Source organism: Equus caballus, chromosome 22, assembly GCF_041296265.1.
Source record: "Equus caballus isolate H_3958 breed thoroughbred chromosome 22, TB-T2T, whole genome shotgun sequence".
In the NCBI taxonomy this organism is placed as follows: domain Eukaryota; kingdom Metazoa; phylum Chordata; class Mammalia; order Perissodactyla; family Equidae; genus Equus; species Equus caballus.
Genome location: NC_091705.1, coordinates 26473067 through 26492508, shown reverse-complemented (window position 1 = coordinate 26492508; position 19442 = coordinate 26473067). Strand labels below are relative to the sequence as shown.

General features: G+C 47.5%; 2 protein-coding genes across 7 annotated transcripts in view; one reads left to right on the top strand and one right to left on the bottom strand.

The window, feature by feature from the left end:
* Positions 1–10519, top strand: part of PIGU (phosphatidylinositol glycan anchor biosynthesis class U) — a 114902-nt gene extending 104383 nt beyond the window's left edge. For all 6 annotated transcript variants that reach the window (XM_070247370.1, XM_070247371.1, XM_070247369.1 and 3 more), the window contains one exon: positions 10084–10519. In XM_070247370.1, coding sequence (XP_070103471.1) covers positions 10084–10197 — 114 coding nt within the window. In that variant the 3' untranslated portion in view covers positions 10198–10519. The remainder of the gene's footprint in view (positions 1–10083) is intronic.
* A 199-nt stretch (positions 10520–10718) lies between these two features.
* On the bottom strand, positions 10719–13747 carry MAP1LC3A (microtubule associated protein 1 light chain 3 alpha). Its single transcript, XM_023626429.2, has 5 exons — positions 12050–13747; positions 11731–11786; positions 11534–11640; positions 11147–11316; positions 10719–10885 (listed from the first exon to the last, which is right to left on the bottom strand). The coding sequence occupies exons 1-4, from the start codon at positions 12087–12089 to the stop codon at positions 11154–11156; spliced, it is 366 nt and encodes a 121-aa protein (XP_023482197.1). The 5' UTR covers positions 12090–13747; the 3' UTR covers positions 10719–10885; positions 11147–11153.
* Between the last annotated feature and the right edge of the window lie 5695 nt (positions 13748–19442).

Sequence of the window (19442 nt, the reverse complement as noted above, 5' to 3'; positions counted from 1 at the left end):
GGCTTAGTGGTTAAGTTCACACACTCTGCTTGGCGGCCCAGGGTTTGCAGGTTCAGATCCTGAGCATGGACCTACATACCACTCATCAAGCCATGCTGTGGCAGTGTCCCACATACAAAAATAGAGGAAGATTAGCACTGATGCTAGCTCAATGACAATCTTCCTCAAGCAAAAAGAGGAAGATTGGCAACAGATGTTAGCTCAGGGCCAATCTTCCTCACCAAAAAAAAAAAAGAAGAAGAAGAAGACATCCTACTCTGCTGTTTTTCACTTAGTGATCTCATCTTGAGACCATTTGTTTAATAGCTCTGATGTCCCATCGTAGGATGTGTTGTAATTTATTTGACTAGCCAAGCCCCTATTGATGGACGTTAAGGTTGCTTCTGGTTGTTTTGCTGTTATAAATGGAAGAGCCTTGTGTGTCCCTCCATATGCTCTTGTATACACATGCCAGTATTTTCTTAGGATACATTTCAGGTGGTGGGATTTTCTGCTTGTACATTTTGGCAGATATTGCCAAGTTGCCCTTCCGACAGGTCATACCAACCTCCAGGCCTCCAAGCAGTGGTCCAAGTGCCCATAAGCTGGCAGCTTGTTCAGGCATCCAGCACGCCTGTGTCATCGGCCTCCTCGGGTCTGGACTCTGTGGCTCTGAGCCAGAGACAACTCTGTCAGGTCAAATGCTTCCTGGGACTGCTGGCTTTGGGCTTTGTGACTGTCACTGCCAGATCACTAAAGGGGTGTGTCAGATGGGGGCATTTACTCACCAGGCAGTCACTCAAGTCATATCACTATGCTGGAGCATTGACTGAAGCAGAAGAGTGTCCCCCCTCATGAGGGTTATACTGCCCCTGCCCTCACACCTGTTGGGAGCCAGAGTGCAAATATGAGACATTTAGAATTTCAGGAAGTTAAATGTCACCTCCTCAAAGAAGTCTTCCATGAGATTCCCCTGCCTCACTGTCCCTTTCTTAGCCCTCTATTTGTTTCCTTCATAGCACTTACCCAGTTCGTAACTTTAGATTGTTTACTTACTTCTCTCTTTACTTCTCCCACTAGCCTGTGTGCTTCATGAAGGCAGAGATCTGCCTGTCCTACCTGCTGTAGGGTCCCTAACTACCAGATCTGTGCTTGGCACAGAGCAGTTGTTTAGCAAATATTTGTTGAATGAATGAATGGACCAAAGATGGCCAGGGAGAACATCATGTGACTAATGGCCAGATGTGCAGAGAGTAACCGCTGGAGGAATCTAGAGGGAATGAGGTCACCTTGCCTTTTGTGAGTGGTCAGGAAAAGCCCTAGGGAATGAGGAGTAGGAGCTGGGCCTTTCAGACTTGGAGAGTAAGAGGGGAAGGGAGATGGTTTTGAAGGTAGGCAGGATGGGGGGCCAAGTCACCCCTACTGGCTAAGGTCAGTGAGTGACAGTTCTGTCCCCAACCCTTCTCCAACTTTTGTTAGAACCTGGTCTCTGTGGCCAGTGAAACCCCGCATGTCCTCCACAGCCCAAGCCAGCCCCTGCTTCTTTTTGACCTATAGTCCGCACTGCCATTGAGATGTGTGGCATTTGGGAAGTGTTCTCAGTCCCACAGCCAGCTCTTCTAGCTGGGATGGTGCTTTATAGCCACTTGGTCCTCATTCATCCATCCCTGGGCAAGACAGCTCAGAGCTGTCCTGGACACCAGATGAGTATGGCTTTTCAGCAGGTATCCAGAGCCGGGCCCATCCTTGCTAAATCAGCTGAATGTAGAGAACATCTTGACCTGTAGATTTTAAGTCCTGCTCTGTTTGAGTTGGGCAGTGCCATACCTTATTATAGAACAAATTATTGGTAGATTATTAGTTATACCAGCAAGTAAGCCAGTGACTTAGGCCTCATCCTTTCCCCGGGGCTATTAAGTATTTTTCAACATGTGGCATGGATCATTTGCTAATTATAATTGTGCCTCAGAGTCAGTAACCAGGAAATGACAACAGTAAACCATCCATAGGTGCATGGGGGGGGGGGGGGAGTGTCACACACACGTTGGAGAGAGAGAAGGCAGGATTGAGATTGGTTATTGAGGGCCCCTCCACTTCCTCACCGTGTGACCTTCAGCAGGTGATTGAACTTCTCTGGGTTGCAGTTTTCTTGAAAACGGGGATGAAAACCCCACCTCTCAGAGGGTTGAGAGGGTTGGACGTCATGTGTGGGTCCTGTTGCCGTTATTCAGATGTTGACATGGGAAAAAGCACGAGCAACACGCTGTTCAAACACCCAGAGCAAATTCCCAGGGAAACATTCAGTCCCGGAAACCGAGGGAAAGAGAACAATCCCACTCCTCTTTTTTTTTTAAACCTTTTTTCCTCTGCAAGTCAGTGACCAGCAGAAGAAAAATGGTCATCAAGGATTGCATATAATTAAAAAGGATTGGGTTTAAATTTAGCTTTTTTAAAGAGTATAGTAAGATGTCCTACTCACCCCCATTCAACTTAAAAACAGGGAACATACAGCAATATTTCCCTAAAATTATAATTAATAGTGGCTCATTTTTAAAGAGAGCTTCCTAAGGACCAGGCCCATATGATCCCTTTAATCTTCTGGATCATGTGCTTGTGCAGCCTTCTGGACCTTTCCCTGCGCGTTTACATTTACTCATATGCTCATGGAGAAAGAGTTTTATTTGTGTGTATGTTTTATTGTTGGCATCACAATGAAAGTCTGACTTTTTTTCTTTTAATGAAACACCTTGGTGACCTTTCCTTGTCCATACGTGAGAGAGCGAGCTCTTTATTGCGTCCCACCTGTGTGGGCTCACCGCACTTGATGGAAAGAGCTACTGACAGCCCTTTAAGATGTTTGCCTATTTTTTTTATTATGATAAAGAATTCACTTAATCCCCATGGCAGCCCTTTGATGGAGGCATTATTATTGTCATCTCATGATAGAATGAGGAAGCTGAGGCTTGCAAGTCACACAGCTGTACAGTGGTCTGTTTGTTCGTGCCCTTGTTTATCACGTCCTCGCAGTAGACTGTGGGTTCCCTTAGGGCAGCCCCAGGTCTGTTTTGTTCACGACCGTCCCCAGCACCAAGAAGAATATTCAGCGACTGTCTATTGATGAATAAATGAAATGAGCTGGGATCAGAAACCACATTTTATGAGCAGTGATTTCACATAACCTTGTATACCCTAACCTCCCAGTTCCAGTGTCTGTTTTGGTCAGAGCTGGGCCTGTGGCAGGTCCTGCTGGGTTCCCATGTGATCAGAGCCAGAGCCCCCTTCTCCTCCTACCCCTGTGGCTGGTGCTGAGAGCCCCATTCCTCCTCTGTGTCTGTGTCCAAAACGGACTCCCTGGAGACCCTCCGTCTGCCCTCCCCAGCAGGGCCTGGAATACTCCACAAGCTGCTACCTCTTCGCTGTGGGAGGCCAGCCCTGACTCCCCTCCTTATGCTGCAGACTGTAGATCCTGGGCTGGCCCTGCTTTGGCCATTCTGCTTTCTGTCTCCAGGGAGGCCTGGAGCCCTGGGCTCTGGGCACCAACTCTCTGGCATGTTGGGTCCTGCTCAGGACTTGCTTTTTCATTCCAGCACTAATGAAACCACGGTCTTCTCTCCTGAAATTGCCTGTCAACTGGCCGGATGTGTCATTCTGGGGAATAGGACTAGTGAGGAAATATTTGGGGACATGTTGGGCAGATCGTCAGTGCTGGAGAGGTTTATAGCCCCCATTTCTGGACAGATAGGGGCCCATTTCAGGTTTATTTCCGTGGGTTGTCTGTGGCCTGGCTTCAAAGTCGTGGGTCTGTGTGTGGAAAGATTTGTTTTTCCTGAAGTGAGGTGCCTGTGACCCAGGTTGGACCCCTTGTCCTTGTCCAACTGGGTTTACATATTTCCTTTGCTTTTCCTTAACCGGTGGCATTTTGTCAAGGTCTTATTAGTTCACTCCTTTGTCTCTCCTATCCTCAAACCTTGAGCTCAGTGCTCAGCATCCCAAGCTTGTCTCTCATAGGCCCTTCTCCACCCCTCTCCTCCCCCCACAGCCAGAGTGACAAGAAAAGCCGGGTTAAATACAGGGGGACAAGGCCAGCAGGAAGGCCTGGGCTTTGGAGACCCGAACTCCACAGCGACTCCCAGTCCCATGTGTCCTGGCTCACTGGCCTTAAGCAAGTCACATAACTCCTTGAGCCTAATTTATTTATTTGCAAATATTAATTAGATGCCTGCTATGTGCCAGGCACTCTGCTAGGGCTCAATGAGACACAGCCCTGCTTCCAAGGAGCCCACATTCTGTGGAAGAGAGAAGGAAACAGGTAGGGCCAGGCAGCATGGTGGTGCTGTGCATGGGGTAAATGCAGAAGCCTCTGGGGGAGGCAGCCTGTAAGTGGAGCCAGAGGGACGTAGGATCTAACCAGGTTCTCAGTGAGACCTGGGGGTGAGAGAAAGCGAGTGAGCGAGTGTGGAAGGTCATTCTGTAGAACTGGCACATGCTACCTGATAGGAAATGAGGCCATTTCAGGACAGTGATGGTCAGAGCCACATGGCCTGCATGGGCCTCGTTATGCTGAGGACCAGGCTGAGCTTTTGGTTTTAAGCTGAGGACAACTGTGATCAGATTCATGCTCTGGAAACCTCCCTCTGCCAGGAAGGGAAGAGGTGAGGGCTGTGAGCTGGGATCTCGAGCGCCAGGGAGGAGGCTGTTGAAACCTGGCAAGAGGGGGTGGTAGCCTCGGTTTCCTCAGCCTTAGCAGGGTGATCCTAAGGACTCGGTATGGAGTTGGGTGAGGAAAACGTCTATGAATTGAAAAGAGCCACATAGATAATTGCCGTCATAGCTGGCTTTGATCTTGCCTTGTGACCGTCCAGACCCCGAGGTGCAGTTCCAGAGATTTGCCTGTTGTTTTGCCTCTTTAGAGCTGGAGGCTGGAGCTCTGTTCTTCAGCCGTCTCCTCCGTGCTGTGTCCATTCAGCCTGTGAGTTTGGCACGCCAAAGCCCTGTCCAGCTCCCCAAGTCGGCTGTCAGTCCCTCTTGCTCCCAGTTTCCTAGATCCCCAGGCAGCATGGGCAGAGGACGCTGTACTTTGCCAATGGTGACTACACATGAGTTCCCCCAAGTGCGAGCTGGCTGTCAAGTGTCAGCATCTCCAACACAAGCAAGAGACCTGGGGACCTAGGACATGCCTGGGGTGACGGCATCTGTTTCTCCAGAAATCTGCAGCCCAGAGCTCAGTGTTGGCTGTGTCTGCTGTCCTGAGCCCCGCAGCTTCTAGACGCACTGAATTCACGGCCTTCACTGGCTCAGATATCTGAGATGCTTGTTTTGCCTTTTCCCACAAAACTCTCTCTCATCTTGGCTAAGGGATAGAGCTGTGAACTGGGGAGTACAGCCTTGACAGGAGTGTTAGTGTATACAAAGCGTTAGCATGGATCTGTGGCAGAACTCGGCACGTGTGCACGCAGCCCCTTGCACCCCCACCTCCCAGCATCTTTAACTGAGAGGAGTTGTAGGGTGACAGGAAGGACTGGGGTTTGGGCCTCAGACAGGCAGGATGGGCACTGCAGCCCAACGCTCCGCTTATTCTCTTGTGACCCTGGGCAGGACTCTTAACCTCTGCATTGGCTCATCTCTAAGTGAGGCTTATAAACCCTACCCCAGGGTGTCGTGAAGACTCAATGATATGCTTTTCATTAAAGGGCCTGGCCCAGGGCAGATACTCAGATGTTGTTTTCTCTGTCTCTTCTATCCCACCCTGTAATGGAGCGTATTCTGACTGTTTCATTCCACTTCTGATCTATGCCTCTCTGTCCCTGGCCACCCTTTTATCAGCTGCTCCATTATATCTTCATTGTGGCCAAAAGGGGAGTCTTGGAGCCTTCTGGCTGCCAATGAGAGGAATGTGGTCCAACTGAACCCTCACTGGGGCAGTGCCAAGGGGGTGGGGACTGGCGAACTACTCAGAGCGCCAGCCCTGTGCTGGGTCTGGAGCCACAGAGCTGGAGCAGATGTCACTCCATTTGGTAGGCCAACGGGAAATGACTTCACTTCAGAGGTCACATAACTGACTGCTGGGGGCCAGGAGGGATGAGTGAGGCCTCCCAGCAAGAGATGGCAGTGGGAGGGAGAAAAGGGAGCTGAGTGGGACGTCTGAGGAGGGGAATTGGCAGGACTTGGTGGTCGATGACAGGAGAGAGGCTGAGGGGCTCAGCCACAGTTAGTGAGAGCAACTTTAAAGAACACACTGCTCTTCAGGTCTCTGAAAGCAGAGAGGGACAGAGCAGGGACTAAGGGAGCCACCATTGTGAGTAATAAACTAGAGTTTACCACTCATTTTATGGGTAAGGAAAATGTGGCTTAGGGAGGGGGAAGTGACTTACACAGGGTCACACAGCCACTACCTCACCTATGCTATTTCCACTGCCCCTTGTCCAACTTCCCTTGCCCAGACTGGGCACAGGACCCTGGGTCTGCAGCTGCTGTGTTGGTTAAATCCCAGGACCTCTGGGAAATCCCCTCTCCTCAGCCCAAATGGAAAGCCTCAGGGTCAGAAAAGTTTGTCTCAGCCAGCCTGGAACCAGCTAGGGGCTTTCCTCTGAAAGAGCCACGCCTCTGGGCCAGCCCGGTATCCACAAGATGCCGTTTCCCTGGGGACAGGACCAGTTCAACCACTGAGGACTAGTGACCTTCGGTTCCAAACAGACCAAGCCAGCACACAGGGCTCTTTCCCTCCACGCCACCCTCTCCTGACACTTTATTATGAAAATTTTCACACAGACAGCAAAGTTGAAAGATTTAACATTGAACACCCACATACTTACCACCTAGACTCTACCGTTAACATTTTACTGTACTTGTGTGATCACAAAGTACCCATCCCTCAATCCATCTTATTTTTTTAATGTATTTCAAAGTGAAGTGCAGACATCAGTACATTTCCTGCTAAATATTTCAGCATGTATATCATTAACCAGAACTCAATACTTATTTATATTTTTCTTATGTGAAATTTACATGCAATGAAAAACACAAATCTTACATGTACATTTCCCAAAGCCGCCTTTCACTCAGCAAAACCTTTTGGAGGTTCATCCATGTTGTTGCATATAATAAGAGTGCATTGCTTTTTTAAAAACTTTTAAATTTTGGAATAATTTTAGATAGTACAGAGTTCCCATATGCCCCACACCCAGTTTCCTGCATTGTTAACATCTTATATTACCTTGGTACCATTTGTCAAAACCAAGAAACTGACCCTGACACATTACTATTAAATAAACTCCAGACTTGATGTGGATTTCACCAGTTTTCCCTGTAATGTCTTCTTTCTCTTTCAGGATCCAGTCCAGGGCACCACATTCCATTTAGTTGTCATGTCTCCCCTGTGTCCTCTGCTTGCTTTCTCAGTCTTTCTAATTTCTCATGGCCTGGAGAGTCTGGAGGAGCCCTGTCCAGGTGTCCTGTAGAGTGTCCCCATTTTGGGTTTGTCTAATGTTTTTCTCATCATGAGACCGGGTTTTGGGTTTTTGGAACGCTCAGGAAGTACATGCTAGTTAGCCACATGAGTTCATGCTAATGTTACCCTTCATCCTCTGGTTAAGAGAGTGTTTGCCGGGCTTCTCCAGTGTAGAGCTATGATTTTCTCTTTCTCTGCTTGGTTCTTTGGAAGTGAGTCCCTTAAGTCGAGCCCAGGGTGGGCGGGAGGTAGGGAGCAGGCAAGAATTAAGCTCCACCTCCTGGAGGGGATTATCTACATATATTATTTGGAATTCTTCTGTAAGGATTCCAAAAGAAATTCTCCCCCATTTATTTATTCAATCATTTATTGGCTGATTGTTTTTAATTGGATTTTTTAATAAATGTAATACATGTACATAATTTACAAAGTTAAGGCTTATAAAGAAAAAGAATATCTCCCTAAAGTCTTAGAGTTGTTGTTCTAGTACTTCTAAATAACATGCCTAATCTACTATTTGTATTTTTTTCCATTTTATATTAGATTGAACCATATGAAATTGTCAATACTCAACCATTTTTGATCTACAAAAATGGCAATTTCATATGGTTCAACCTAATACCTAGTATTTTGACTTTCTACTACTTGTCCAGCTGATTGTGTGTTACATGGGAGTTGGCTCATTTTATTTTGTTGTGAATTGTGACTTTGCACCTGCCCCTCATCTGACCGGGCTCGGAGATGAGCCCCCACCCGCTCAGCCATGGCTCCAGGCTCCCACTCCCCAGACTGGGCATCTTTGGCGTGGGTGAGAAAGGGGCTGCAGGCTTTGCTGTGATAGCCGCCTCCCACGGGCAGCTGTGGGGCAATGCCTCAGGGGCTCCCTGGTCTCGGTCTGCTCTACTGATACTGTCAGTGGCCGAGTTCTGTGCCCTTTGGCAGACTGGGCCCCCTGTGCATGGCCTTGCAAGGTCATGGCCACTAGTCCAGTTCTCCCAATATAGCCTTAGTCCACGTGCTGAACTCCTTGAACCTCAATTTCCTCATCTGTAAGATGGGGATCATCAAGCCTTCCAGATGGACTCTTGTGGTGTCCTTGTCAAGGGGCCATCACTGGTGTTGGTCCTGAGCTCCTCCTCCAGGCCACTCTGTGCTCTCCTTCCCAGCCCAAATGGAAAACCTCAGGGTCAGAAGAGGTTGTCTCAGCCAGCCTGAAACCAGCTAGGGGCTTCCCTCTGAAAGAGGGAAGACTGTGTGAGAGAGACTGCCCAGGACAGGGTTCTGGGAGTCGAGATCCCAGGCTCAGCTCAACCTCTGGTCTGCTCCAAGACCCTAGCCAGGTGCTCCCCCTGCTCTGGGCTTCTGTCTCCCCATCTGTGCCGAGAGGTGTTGGTGATGACAGTCGGAGAGGCCTTTAAGTGCCTGAGAGCTGGTGGTGTCTGCAGTGGTGAGCCCCTCTCTCCTCATCCTTCAGTGGGGCTGGGCCATACCCTTCCTGCTCCAGGCACTGGATGGAGGTCTTGGGAGCTTGGGATGAATGGGAGTGTAAGACTGCAGGTCCATCATGTGGGGGACCTTGGCAAATCCCTGCTGCCCTCTGGAACTCAGTGAGAGGGAAGGTGGGCTGGGCTGCTAGGGTCCTTTGGATTCTGTGGCCCAGATGGGAAAAACAGACTGAGCTGGGCATAGATACCATGGTGGCAGAACCACTCAGGGATCCTGTCCAGTCCAGGGGAGAAGCCACAGTCATCAGGCAGTCACACAGATGAATGTAAAACTGCAATTTGGATGAGTTTGTGCTACCAAATAGAGGTTAATGGGGCCAAGACCCAATCTGAGGGGTAAGAGAGGGCTTCTCTCAGGAAATGATCCTTTCTGAGACCTGAATGGCAAGCAAATGTTGACTAAATGAAAGGGGAGAGACTATCCCAGGCAGAGGAAACAGCAAAGATCCTGCAGCGGGAGGGAAAAGGCCAGTGTGGCTAGAGCCCAGTGAGGTGGAGTAGGGGAGAGGGTGGTGCACGTCCATGGGCAGGGACCAGGTGCAAGGCCTGGGAGTCTCAGGGAGGGATCTTCACCCTAAGAGCCGTAGGAAGCCTTTAGAGGACTTTAAACAGGGAAGTAACAGGACCAGATTTGTTTGAAAAGCTCTCCAGCTGCTAGGGAAAACACTGGGGTGGGGGGTGAGAGCAGGGAGCCCAGAGAAGAGACTGCTGTTGTTCAGATGACAGTAGCTTTGTCCATGGTGGTAGCTGTGGGGATGGATAGAAATGAGTGGAGTTGAGAGTTTAGGAGGTAGAACTGACAGGACGTGGTGGCTTTGTGTATGGAAGAAGTGTCAGTTGATTCTGTGGCCTGAACACCTGGACAGAAAATGGGGCATAGGTTTCCAGTGGGAGAAGCAGGTTTGACAAGGGGCTTGGTTGGGGTGGAGGGGCACCAGTTTGGAGTTCAGAGGGCAGGACTTGGGTTGGAGGTGTAGACCATGGTAGGGGAGGGAGGGCAGTACAAGTGCTAGTGAGTCCTTGCAGGGTCAAGTGTGGCTCTGAGGTGCGGGTCCCTGGGCAGGCTCTCCCCAACACCTGCCTTGCCCCTCAGGGACCCAGGGTTTAGGCAGAGGTACCTCAAAGCTTCTCATACCCTCTCTCTCTGCCCAGATCCTGCTCATCTCCGATTACTTCTACGCCTTCCTGCGGCGGGAGTACTACCTCACACATGGTCTCTACTTGACAGCCAAGGACGGCACGGAGGCCATGCTTGTGCTCAAGTAGGCCTGGCTGGGCACAGGGCTGCACAGACTTCAGGGGGTGAAAGGCCCGAAGCTGGGCCAAGCCCTCCAGCCAGAGCTGCCATCAGGCGAGTCCTCGGGCAGATGAGCTTCTTCAAGTCCAGGGTCATGAATCTCCGGCACCAGAGGGGAGCCAAGGCTGGCATCAAGGCCTGTGGGGAGTAGCCAGGAGCACTTCCACTTGGACCCCCTCTTTGTGACTCTGCACACCAAGGAGCCCCCTCCCAGGCAGGAAAGGGGAAGAAGCAGGTGAGCAGGGTTTGTTAGCTTGTGGCTACTTAATAAATGTTTTTTGTTATGAAGAAGTCTACTCTGGGACCACACTGTACTCTGGAAGGGTAGACTTGGCCCCTAATATGGCTGTGGTACACCACACACTGGTGTCAGTTTCCAGAAGGAGCCCTGAGTCCACAAAACTCAAGTCTGTGTACTGGCGAGCTAAGAATGATGTGGGACAGCCCCATCAGCAGCCCTCCCCAGTCCCCACGCAACCAGAGGCAAAGGGCCAGGCAGGCCTGAGCAATCTTTATTCTGCAGAGGGACAATAACCACAGATCCATACACCATGTCAAGACGGGTGAGCCAGGGGCCAGTCCTTCAGGGGTGGGCGGGTCCAGGCAGGGGGTAGTGCCTCAGGTTGGGGAGGGACAGATGGGCAGACAGGCAGGGGCCTAAAAAAAAGACAAACCACACAGCAGGGGTGCTGGGGGTTGCTCCCCACCCTCCCCCATCCCAGCCAGCACCCAGAGGAGCAATCCTAACATGACTAGCCCAGGATCCACCCAGGGGCAGAGTAGGCATGGTTGGTGCCCCTGGCTAGGAGGCGCATCCCTGCCCAGCCCAGCAGGGGCAGAGGCAGCTCGCTTCAGGAGCCAGGTGCTACCTGGGCAGAGCCTGACAGGGCCCCCCACTCCCAGGCCAACCCCCCCTACTGCGAGCTCAGAAGCCGAAGGTTTCCTGGGAGGCGTAGACCATGTAGAGGAAGCCGTCATCATCCTTCTCCTGCTCATAGATGTCGGCGATGGGTGTGGACACGCTCACCATGCTGTGCTGGTTCACCAGCAGGAAGAAGGCCTGCGTGGGGTTCAGCTGCAGGCGACGCCTGAGGTGGGCAGGAGGGCATGCCGACTGTGAGCGGCCTGGCTGCTAGGCCGGTGTAGCCCTGACCCGCCTCGCCATCCCAGCCCCTTCTAGAGGCTCTTACCTGACGCTGACCCCAGCCCTGACCTTGACCTTTCCCAACCTTCTCAGAAGGACCCAGCCCCCTGCCCGACCCCAGCAGGACCCAAGTTCCCCTCTGACAGCTGCTGCCCGCGCACCGGATGATCTTGACCAACTCGCTCATGTTGACATGGTCCGGGACCAGGAACTTGGTCTTGTCCAGAACGGGCAGCTGTTTCTCACCCTTGTAGCGCTCGATGATCACCTGGGAGCAGGGTGGGGTGGGACGCGTCAGCCTGAGGTGGGGCACGGGGCCTGGGGCTGAGCAGGGATGGGAGGGGGCGGTGGGACTCACCGGGATCTTGCTGGGGTGCTGGTCGCGGATCTGCTGCACCTCCTTACAGCGGTCGGCTGCGGACAGCGGTCGTGCGGTGAGGCCCCGCCCCGCCTCCCCACAGCCCCCGCCCCCCGGGCAGTCGGCCCCCCAGCCCCGGCACAGAACCAGGTTGGGAGGCGGAGGCCTGGGCCCAGGCCTGACCCTGCCTCCCAGCCCAGGGGGCGGCCGGAGCCTGACGTCATGGGGCTGACGTCACCTACAGCAGTCGGGTCGGTCGCCCTCCCCCACCACCCCAGCGCCCCCACCCCGCGCTCGCACATCGCCCTCCGGGCCTCACCGAAGCTCCGCCGTTGCTTGAAAGGCCGGTCGGAGGGCATCGCGCCGGCCCGGCGGGGCGCGCAGGCCGGGGCTCCGGGGCGCGCGGCTCGGGGATGTGGCTGCGGTTCGGGGGCTCCGGGGGCTCCGCGCCTCGCACTCAAGGGCTCTGGGCTCGCGCTGAGCCCGGCGGCGGCGGCGGCTCGGGGAGGTAACTAGCCCGGGTGACGTCAGGTCACAACATTCCTTAAAGGGGAGGCCGGCGCGCCGCTCCTATTGGGCCGACGCAAAACCCGCCCGCCCGGACCGTGATGTCAGGGCGCAGAGCCTGGATTCCCGACCCCGCGCCGCGGAGGGGCGGGGGCTTTCAGGCGTCACAGTCCCTTGACGTCATGGCCTGCGCGTCCCTTCTACCCAGGCCGGGACTGAGCGGAGGCTGGAAAGCCGGCGAGCCGTTGGGCGAGCGGGCTCCCAGCTCCAGCGGTGGGGAGAGTCCACCCAGCTTGCGGCTCAGCATCCTTCTGTTCCCGCTGTCACTAAATTCATCTGACAGCGCGCGCTCTGAGTCTGTTCCAGGGACGGTAGGAGGCACTGGGGATGACAGCAGTGAACCAAAAGTCCTCCTCGCCTTCGTGGAGCTTATGTTAGAGAAGGAAGAAGGTAGGGTAGCGGGGATTAAAACGTGAAAGAGCAAGGCACTAAAAAGGAACACAGGTTTTAGAAGGGAATTTCTAGAATTGAAAAATAGAGCTATTGAAATTAAAGTCTCAAAGGATAAGGCAAGAAAGCAGATTAGACCCAGCAGAAGAGAAAATCACTGAGCTGGAGGATAGATTAGAAGCAATTAACCAGAGTGACAAGGTGGTGAAACGTATAAAAGAGGGAGTGACAGGAATGGTAAAGTGAAAAGAACTCACAGGGCCAATCAGAGTTCCAGAAGGAGAGAAGAGACTGTGGGAGAGGCAGTTCCTGAGGAGCTTCTAAATTGATTAAAGACGAGGATTCTCATAAAATCCAGAGCAGGATAAATAAAAATAAAATCGGTATCTAGGCACTTTGTAGTAAAGTTACAGAACTCCAAAAAGAAGAAATTAGATGGAAAAATGGTGAGCAACTAAACTGATAAACGTAAAAGGAGATCTAAACAGGCACTTCATTGGAACGTGAAGAGTGATGATTTGTGGAGTCCAAAACCAGGCCCCTGGAAGACAGTAACAGTAAGACTGGAGAGGGGAGTCAGTTCTAAGCAGCTTGGTTTACTTGAGGGGAGGATAAAGATATTGATAATTGTTGGCCTTTGTAAAGTCAAGTATGTATTTCAAAGACTTAAGAGGGATCATTAAAAGATTACAAATAGAAAGTATAACTGCCAGTGCAAGAAAGAGAAAAGGTTAGTAAAGGATATTAGAATAGAAGGCAGGAAAGGAGAAAAAGGAAGCAAAGTAAGAAGTAGATAAATGGTACAAAACCAGAGGGAGAAAATGTGCTTTACGTTCACCTATTAAAACAAATGATCAGATTGGCCAAGAAAAATAAAATGCACCTCTATGCTGTTTACAAGAGGGCATTTTAAAACCAAAGGGCACCAAAAGTAAAAAGAAAGAAAAAGATATACTAGGGAAAAACTAACCAAAAGATATATCTATAGCAAAATCAGACAAAATAGGCTTTAGGGCAGAAGACACTATTAGGGGTAAAGGAAGCTATAACTTCTATATTAGAGGCTAAAAAAAAAAAAAAAAGGCTGAAAATGTATAAAGCAGAAGTGACAAGGGTACAAGGAGAAATGCCTAAATATTTCATCATAGTGGGAGATTTAAGACCTCTTTCAGTACCTTATAGACCAAACACCCCCAAAAAAGGATATAGATGATTTTAATCCTGTTAATAATCCTGATCAATGGACCCTGATAGAACCCTGAACCTAATATCATTACTTTCAGGTACACAAGAAACATTTACAAAATGACCTTCTAGACCCCAAGTCAAATCTCAACAGATGTCAAATAGTCAATTTCATCCAGACCATATTCTCTGACCACAGACAAGAGCCAAGTAAACTCCAAATGTTTGAACATTTAAACATACTTGTAAAAAACATTTTACTCAAAGATGAAATCATATGGAAATGAAGACTATTTAGATCAAACTGAAAATGAGAATACACATAAAAACTCAGGGAGGGGGGCAACTAAAGCAGCATTTAGAAGATTTATAGCCTTGGGGCTGGTCCCGTGGCCGAGTGGTTAAATTCACGTGTTCCGCTTCAGTGGCCCAGTGTTTTACCAGTTCGGATCCTGGGCGTGGACATGGCACCGCTCATCCAGCCATGCTGAGGCTGCGCCCCACATGCCACAACTAGAAGGACCCACAACTAAAAATATATGCAACTATGTACCAGAGGGCTTTGGGGAGAAAAAGGAAAAATAAAATCTTAAAAAAAAAAAAGATTTACAGCCTTTTTAGTTAAGTAAGAAGAAACATGGAAAATTTGAATGTCAAAAGAATTTTTAAAATAACTGTAAACCCAAAGAAAGCGGAAGGAAGAGAATAATGAAGAGTAGATATTGATGACAGAAAAAAACACTAGTATGGACCATAAAACAAAGTTGGATCTTTGAAAAGACCAATAAAATAAACGTTAGTGTACAAAAGAGACATAATTACAGATGTAGAAATGACAAAAATAAGATTATAAACTTTATGCCACTGAATTTAAAACTTAGATGAAATGGACAATTTTCTAGAAAAAGACAACTTGCCAAAACTAATTTAAAAAAAAATAGACAAACTGAATAGCCATGTACCTCAAAAAACCAAATAGGCCAGATGATTTTCTAGGTGAGTTCTCCCGAAATAAAAAAACCCAAACCCGCAGGAAACATTATACTTAATGGTTAAACACCATACTTATATAATATAGGGTAAAATGTTAAGCATGATTCCCTTTAAAGCCAGGAACAAAATTTTGAATTTTGTGATCAAACAAAATGAAATAGTGTTTGGAGGTTCCAGCCAGAGCACCAAGACAAGGAAAAGAAAGGAGCAAAACTATCCTTCACAGCCAGAAAACCCAAAAAAATCTGCAAACAATAAAAGATTGCTAACTAATAGTCTGATAGTACATGATACCAAGTTTTAGAGGAATATGGGAAAAGGGGAACTCTTTATAGTGCAAATGGGAGTGTAAATCATTTCAGCCACAATGGAGAGCAATTTTGGAAAATCTCTCCAAACTGAAGATGCCCGTGTCCTACAAACCAGGAATTTCACTTGCGGGTGTGCACATGAGCCCAAGGAAACACTGTTAAATATGTTTATTGGAGCCTTTTCAAAATAGCCAAAAATTGGGACCCACCTAAATGTCTTATTAAATATTTTGTGTATTCCTATAACAGAACAGCACCTGTTCTAGTGAAGGAGGGAGAGAAGGGGTCGGCAAGCTTTCCCTTTAAAAGGCCAGATAGTAAATGTTTTCGACTTTGCAGGCCATGTGGTCTCTGGCAATTACTCAGTTCTGTCTTAGGTGGAAGCAGCCTTAGACAACCCTAGTGGACATGGCTGAGTCTTAGTAAAACTTTATTTGCCAAAACAGACAGATTTGGCCTGAGGGCCTTAGTTTGCTGACTCTTGATCTAGAGCTGTGTGTGTGTCAAAAGGGAGAAATCTCACAAAGTGGCATGAGGTTGAGTGTGATCAGAACCTTTAAGAACAGCTGTAAGAACCAGGTCAGCCCTGGCCTTGGGGAAATGGTTACACCTCTCTTTTGTCAGACTAAGCCCTGTGCTGAGGTTATAGTGGGGGAGGGGCCCATCCCCCAATCCCAAAGTCTGTGCTCACTCTTTCTTTTACCTGACCAGTCAGCAGGGCTGACACTCCTCCTCTAGTCCTCTGGTTTATCTCCTCATTACTTCCTCCTCTCCCCCGTCACTCCAAAGGCCTGGCCTACTCCATGTCTCAACTTCAAGTCCAGCAGACATCTCAAACTTGACCTGCCTAAAATGAACCCGTGATCTTCCCCTAAAATGTACTGCAATTGTAATCTTCCCTGCCCCCATCCATCATCTTTGACTCCTTTCTTCCCCCCCCCCCCAACCCCCCGCATCCAATCCATGACCAAATCCTATTGGTTCCACATTCAAAATATCTCTAGAATCTGACCACTTCTTACCACTTCCACCCCTGCCCCTCAGGCCAGAGCCACCACCATCTCTTGCTGGACTACTGCTATCATCTTGCTTTGGCCTTGCCTGCTTCAGTTCGATCTACTAAACTGACGCGCGAGCCTGTGCACACAGGAGTTGGGTCATGCTATTCTTGCGCCCTACTCATTCAAAGCAGAAGTTAAAGACTGAACAGCGGCCCATGAGGCCTGGGCTGTCTGGCTCCCAGCTGCTCCCCTGGCCTCATCTATACTCACCCTCGCCCCCTAAGCTTCAGCTACACTGGTCTCCTTGCTATTCTGGGAATCCCAGACATGCTTGTGCCCCAGGGCCTTTCTGTACTTACCGTTTCCTTTGTCTGGAACATTCTTCCTCAAGATCTCTACGTGGCTCACACTCTCATTTCCAAGTTCTCCTTAGGGAGGCCATCCGTATGGTCTTATTTAATATTGCAGCCCCCTCCCTAGTCACTCTATCCTCTCTCCCAACGCCTTGCTTAATGTTTTGCCAGACCGGTTATTACCTTCTAATATGCTATATAATTTTTCTAAGCATTTTATTATGAAAACTTTCAAGCATACAGAAAGCTTGAAATGACCACCCATATACCCACCAGTTTATATTCTACACTTAACACTTGTTCCATTTGCTTGATCACTATCTGTCCATCTGTCTAGCCATCATTTTTATCTTTTTGATGCTTTTCAGACTAAGTTGCAATCCAACATCCATTTATGATAAAACTCTCAACAAAGTGGGTATAGAGGGAACGTACCTCAACATAACAAAGGCCATATATGACAAGCCCACAGCTAGCATCATACTCAAGGGTGAAAAGCTGAAAGCTTTTCCTCTAGGATCAGGAACAAGACAAGGATGCCCACTCTTGCCACTTTTATTCAACATAGTATAGGCAGTCCTAGCCAGAGCAATTAGACAAGAGAAAGAAATAAAAGGCATTCAAATTGGAAAGGAAGAAGTGAAACTGTCACTGTTTGCAGATGACATGATATTATATTTAGAAAATCCTGAAGACTTACACCAAAAAATTTAGAACTAATTCAGTAAAGTTGCAGGATACAAAGCCAACATACAAAAGTCTGTTGCATTTCTAAACAATAATAACTATCAGAAAGAGAAATTATGAAAACAATTCCATTTAAAATTGCATCAATAAGAATAAAATACTTATGAATAAATTTAACAAAGGAGGTGAAAGACTTGTACACTGAAAACTATAAGACACTGATGAAAGAAATGGAAGAAGACACAAATAAATGGAAAGCTATTCTGTGCTCAGGGATCGGAAGAATTAATATTGTTAAAATGACCATACTACCCAAAGCAATCTACAGATTCAATGCAATTTGTTAAAATTCCCATGGCATTTTTCACAGAATAGAACAAACAATCCTAAAATTTGTATGAAACCACAAAAGACTGTGAATATCCAAATCAATCTTGAGAAAGGAGAACAAAGCTGGAGTCATCACACTTCCTGATTTCAAACTATGTTACAAAGCTATAGTAATCAAAACAGTATGGTATTGGCATATAAACAGACACATAGATCAATGGAACAGAACAGAGAGCCCAGAAATAAACCCACATGTATATGGTCAACTAATTTACAACAAAGGAGCCAAGAAGACATAATGGGGATAGGAATCTCTTCAGTAAATGTGTTTGGAAAACTGACAGCCACATGCAAAAGAATAAAACCGGACCACTATGTTACACCATACACAGAAATCAACTCAAAATAGATTAAAGATTTGAACATAAGTCCTGAAACCATGAAACTCCTTAAACATTGAAGTCGGTCTTGGCAATGATTTTTTGGATTTGACACCAAAAGCAAAGGCAACGAAAGCAAAAATACACAAGTGGGACTACATCAAACTAAAAAGCTTCTGCACAGCAAAGGAAACCATTAACAAAATGAAAAGGCAACCTACTGAATGGGAGAAAATATTTGCAAATCATATATCCGATAAGGGGTTAATTTCCAAAATATATGAAGAGCCCATACAACTCAATAGCAAAAAACTAAACAATCTCATTAAAAAATGGGCAGAGGATCTAAATAGACATTTTTCCAAAGACAACATACAGATGGCCAACAGGTATATGAAAAGGTGCTCAACATCACTAATCATCAGGGAAATGCAAATCAAAACTACAATGAAATATCACCTCACACCTGTTAGAATGGCTCTTGTTGAAAAGACAAGAAATAAAAAGTGTTGGCAAGGATGTGGAAAAAGGAAACCCTTGTGCACTGTTGGTGGGAAGGTAAATTGATGCAGCCACTATGGAAAACAGTATGGAGTTCCTCAAAAAATTAAAAATAGAACCAACATATGATCCAGCAATTCCACTTCTGGGTATATATCTGAAGAAAATAAAAACACTAATTCAAAAAAATATATGCACCCTCATGCTCATTGCAGCATTATTTACAATAGCCAAGATATGGAAACAACCTAAGTGTCTGTTGATAGATGAGTAGATAAAGAAAGTGTTATCTATCTATCTATCTATCTATCTATATATATATATATATCTCAACAATGGAATATTATTCCATGAATGAATATTCTTTGTTCATAAAAAAGAAAGAAATCTTGCCATTTGAAACAACAGGGATGGAACATGATCTCCATGGACCATTTACATATGGGATCTAAAAAAACCCCCAAAACTGAGCTCAGAGATACAGAGAACAGATTGGTGGTTGCTAGAGCTGGGGGGTAGTGTGTGGACCAAATGAAGGACGCCAAATTTCCAATTATAAAATAAGTCATGGGGATATAATGTGCAGTATGGTGACTATGGTTAATAATGCCATAGTGTACATTTGAAAGTTGCTAAGAGTAGATTGTAAAAGTTCTCATAACAAGAAAAAAAAATTTGTAACTATGTATGGTCATGGATGTTAACTAGATGTGTTGTGATCATTTTGCAATATGTACAAATATTGAAACATTATGTTGTACACCTGAAGCTAACATAATGTTATATGTCAATTCTATCAGTAAAATGGGGGAAACCTAGTAAGTTGCAGACATAAGTTCACTTTATCCCTAAACCCTTGACAATATTTATATCAATATTTGTTTTCGTTTGTTTGTCTTTCAGGGGATAAAAGTTACCTATAATGAAACAGATTTTAAGTATGCAGTTGATAAGTTTCAATAAGTACACACACCTGTGTAACCTAAACCCCTATCAAGATACAGAACATAACTC

Coding starts and splice junctions, on each gene's coding strand:
- MAP1LC3A (XM_023626429.2), bottom strand. CDS start 12,089: ATGCCCTCCGACCGGCCTTTCAAGCAACGGCGGAGCTTCG. Junction 11,787..12,049: donor CAAGCAACGGCGGAGCTTCG/GTGAGGCCCGGA, acceptor CGCTGTCCGCAG/CCGACCGCTGTAAGGAGGTG. Junction 11,317..11,533: donor GAGTTGGTCAAGATCATCCG/GTGCGCGGGCAG, acceptor TGCCCACCTCAG/GCGTCGCCTGCAGCTGAACC.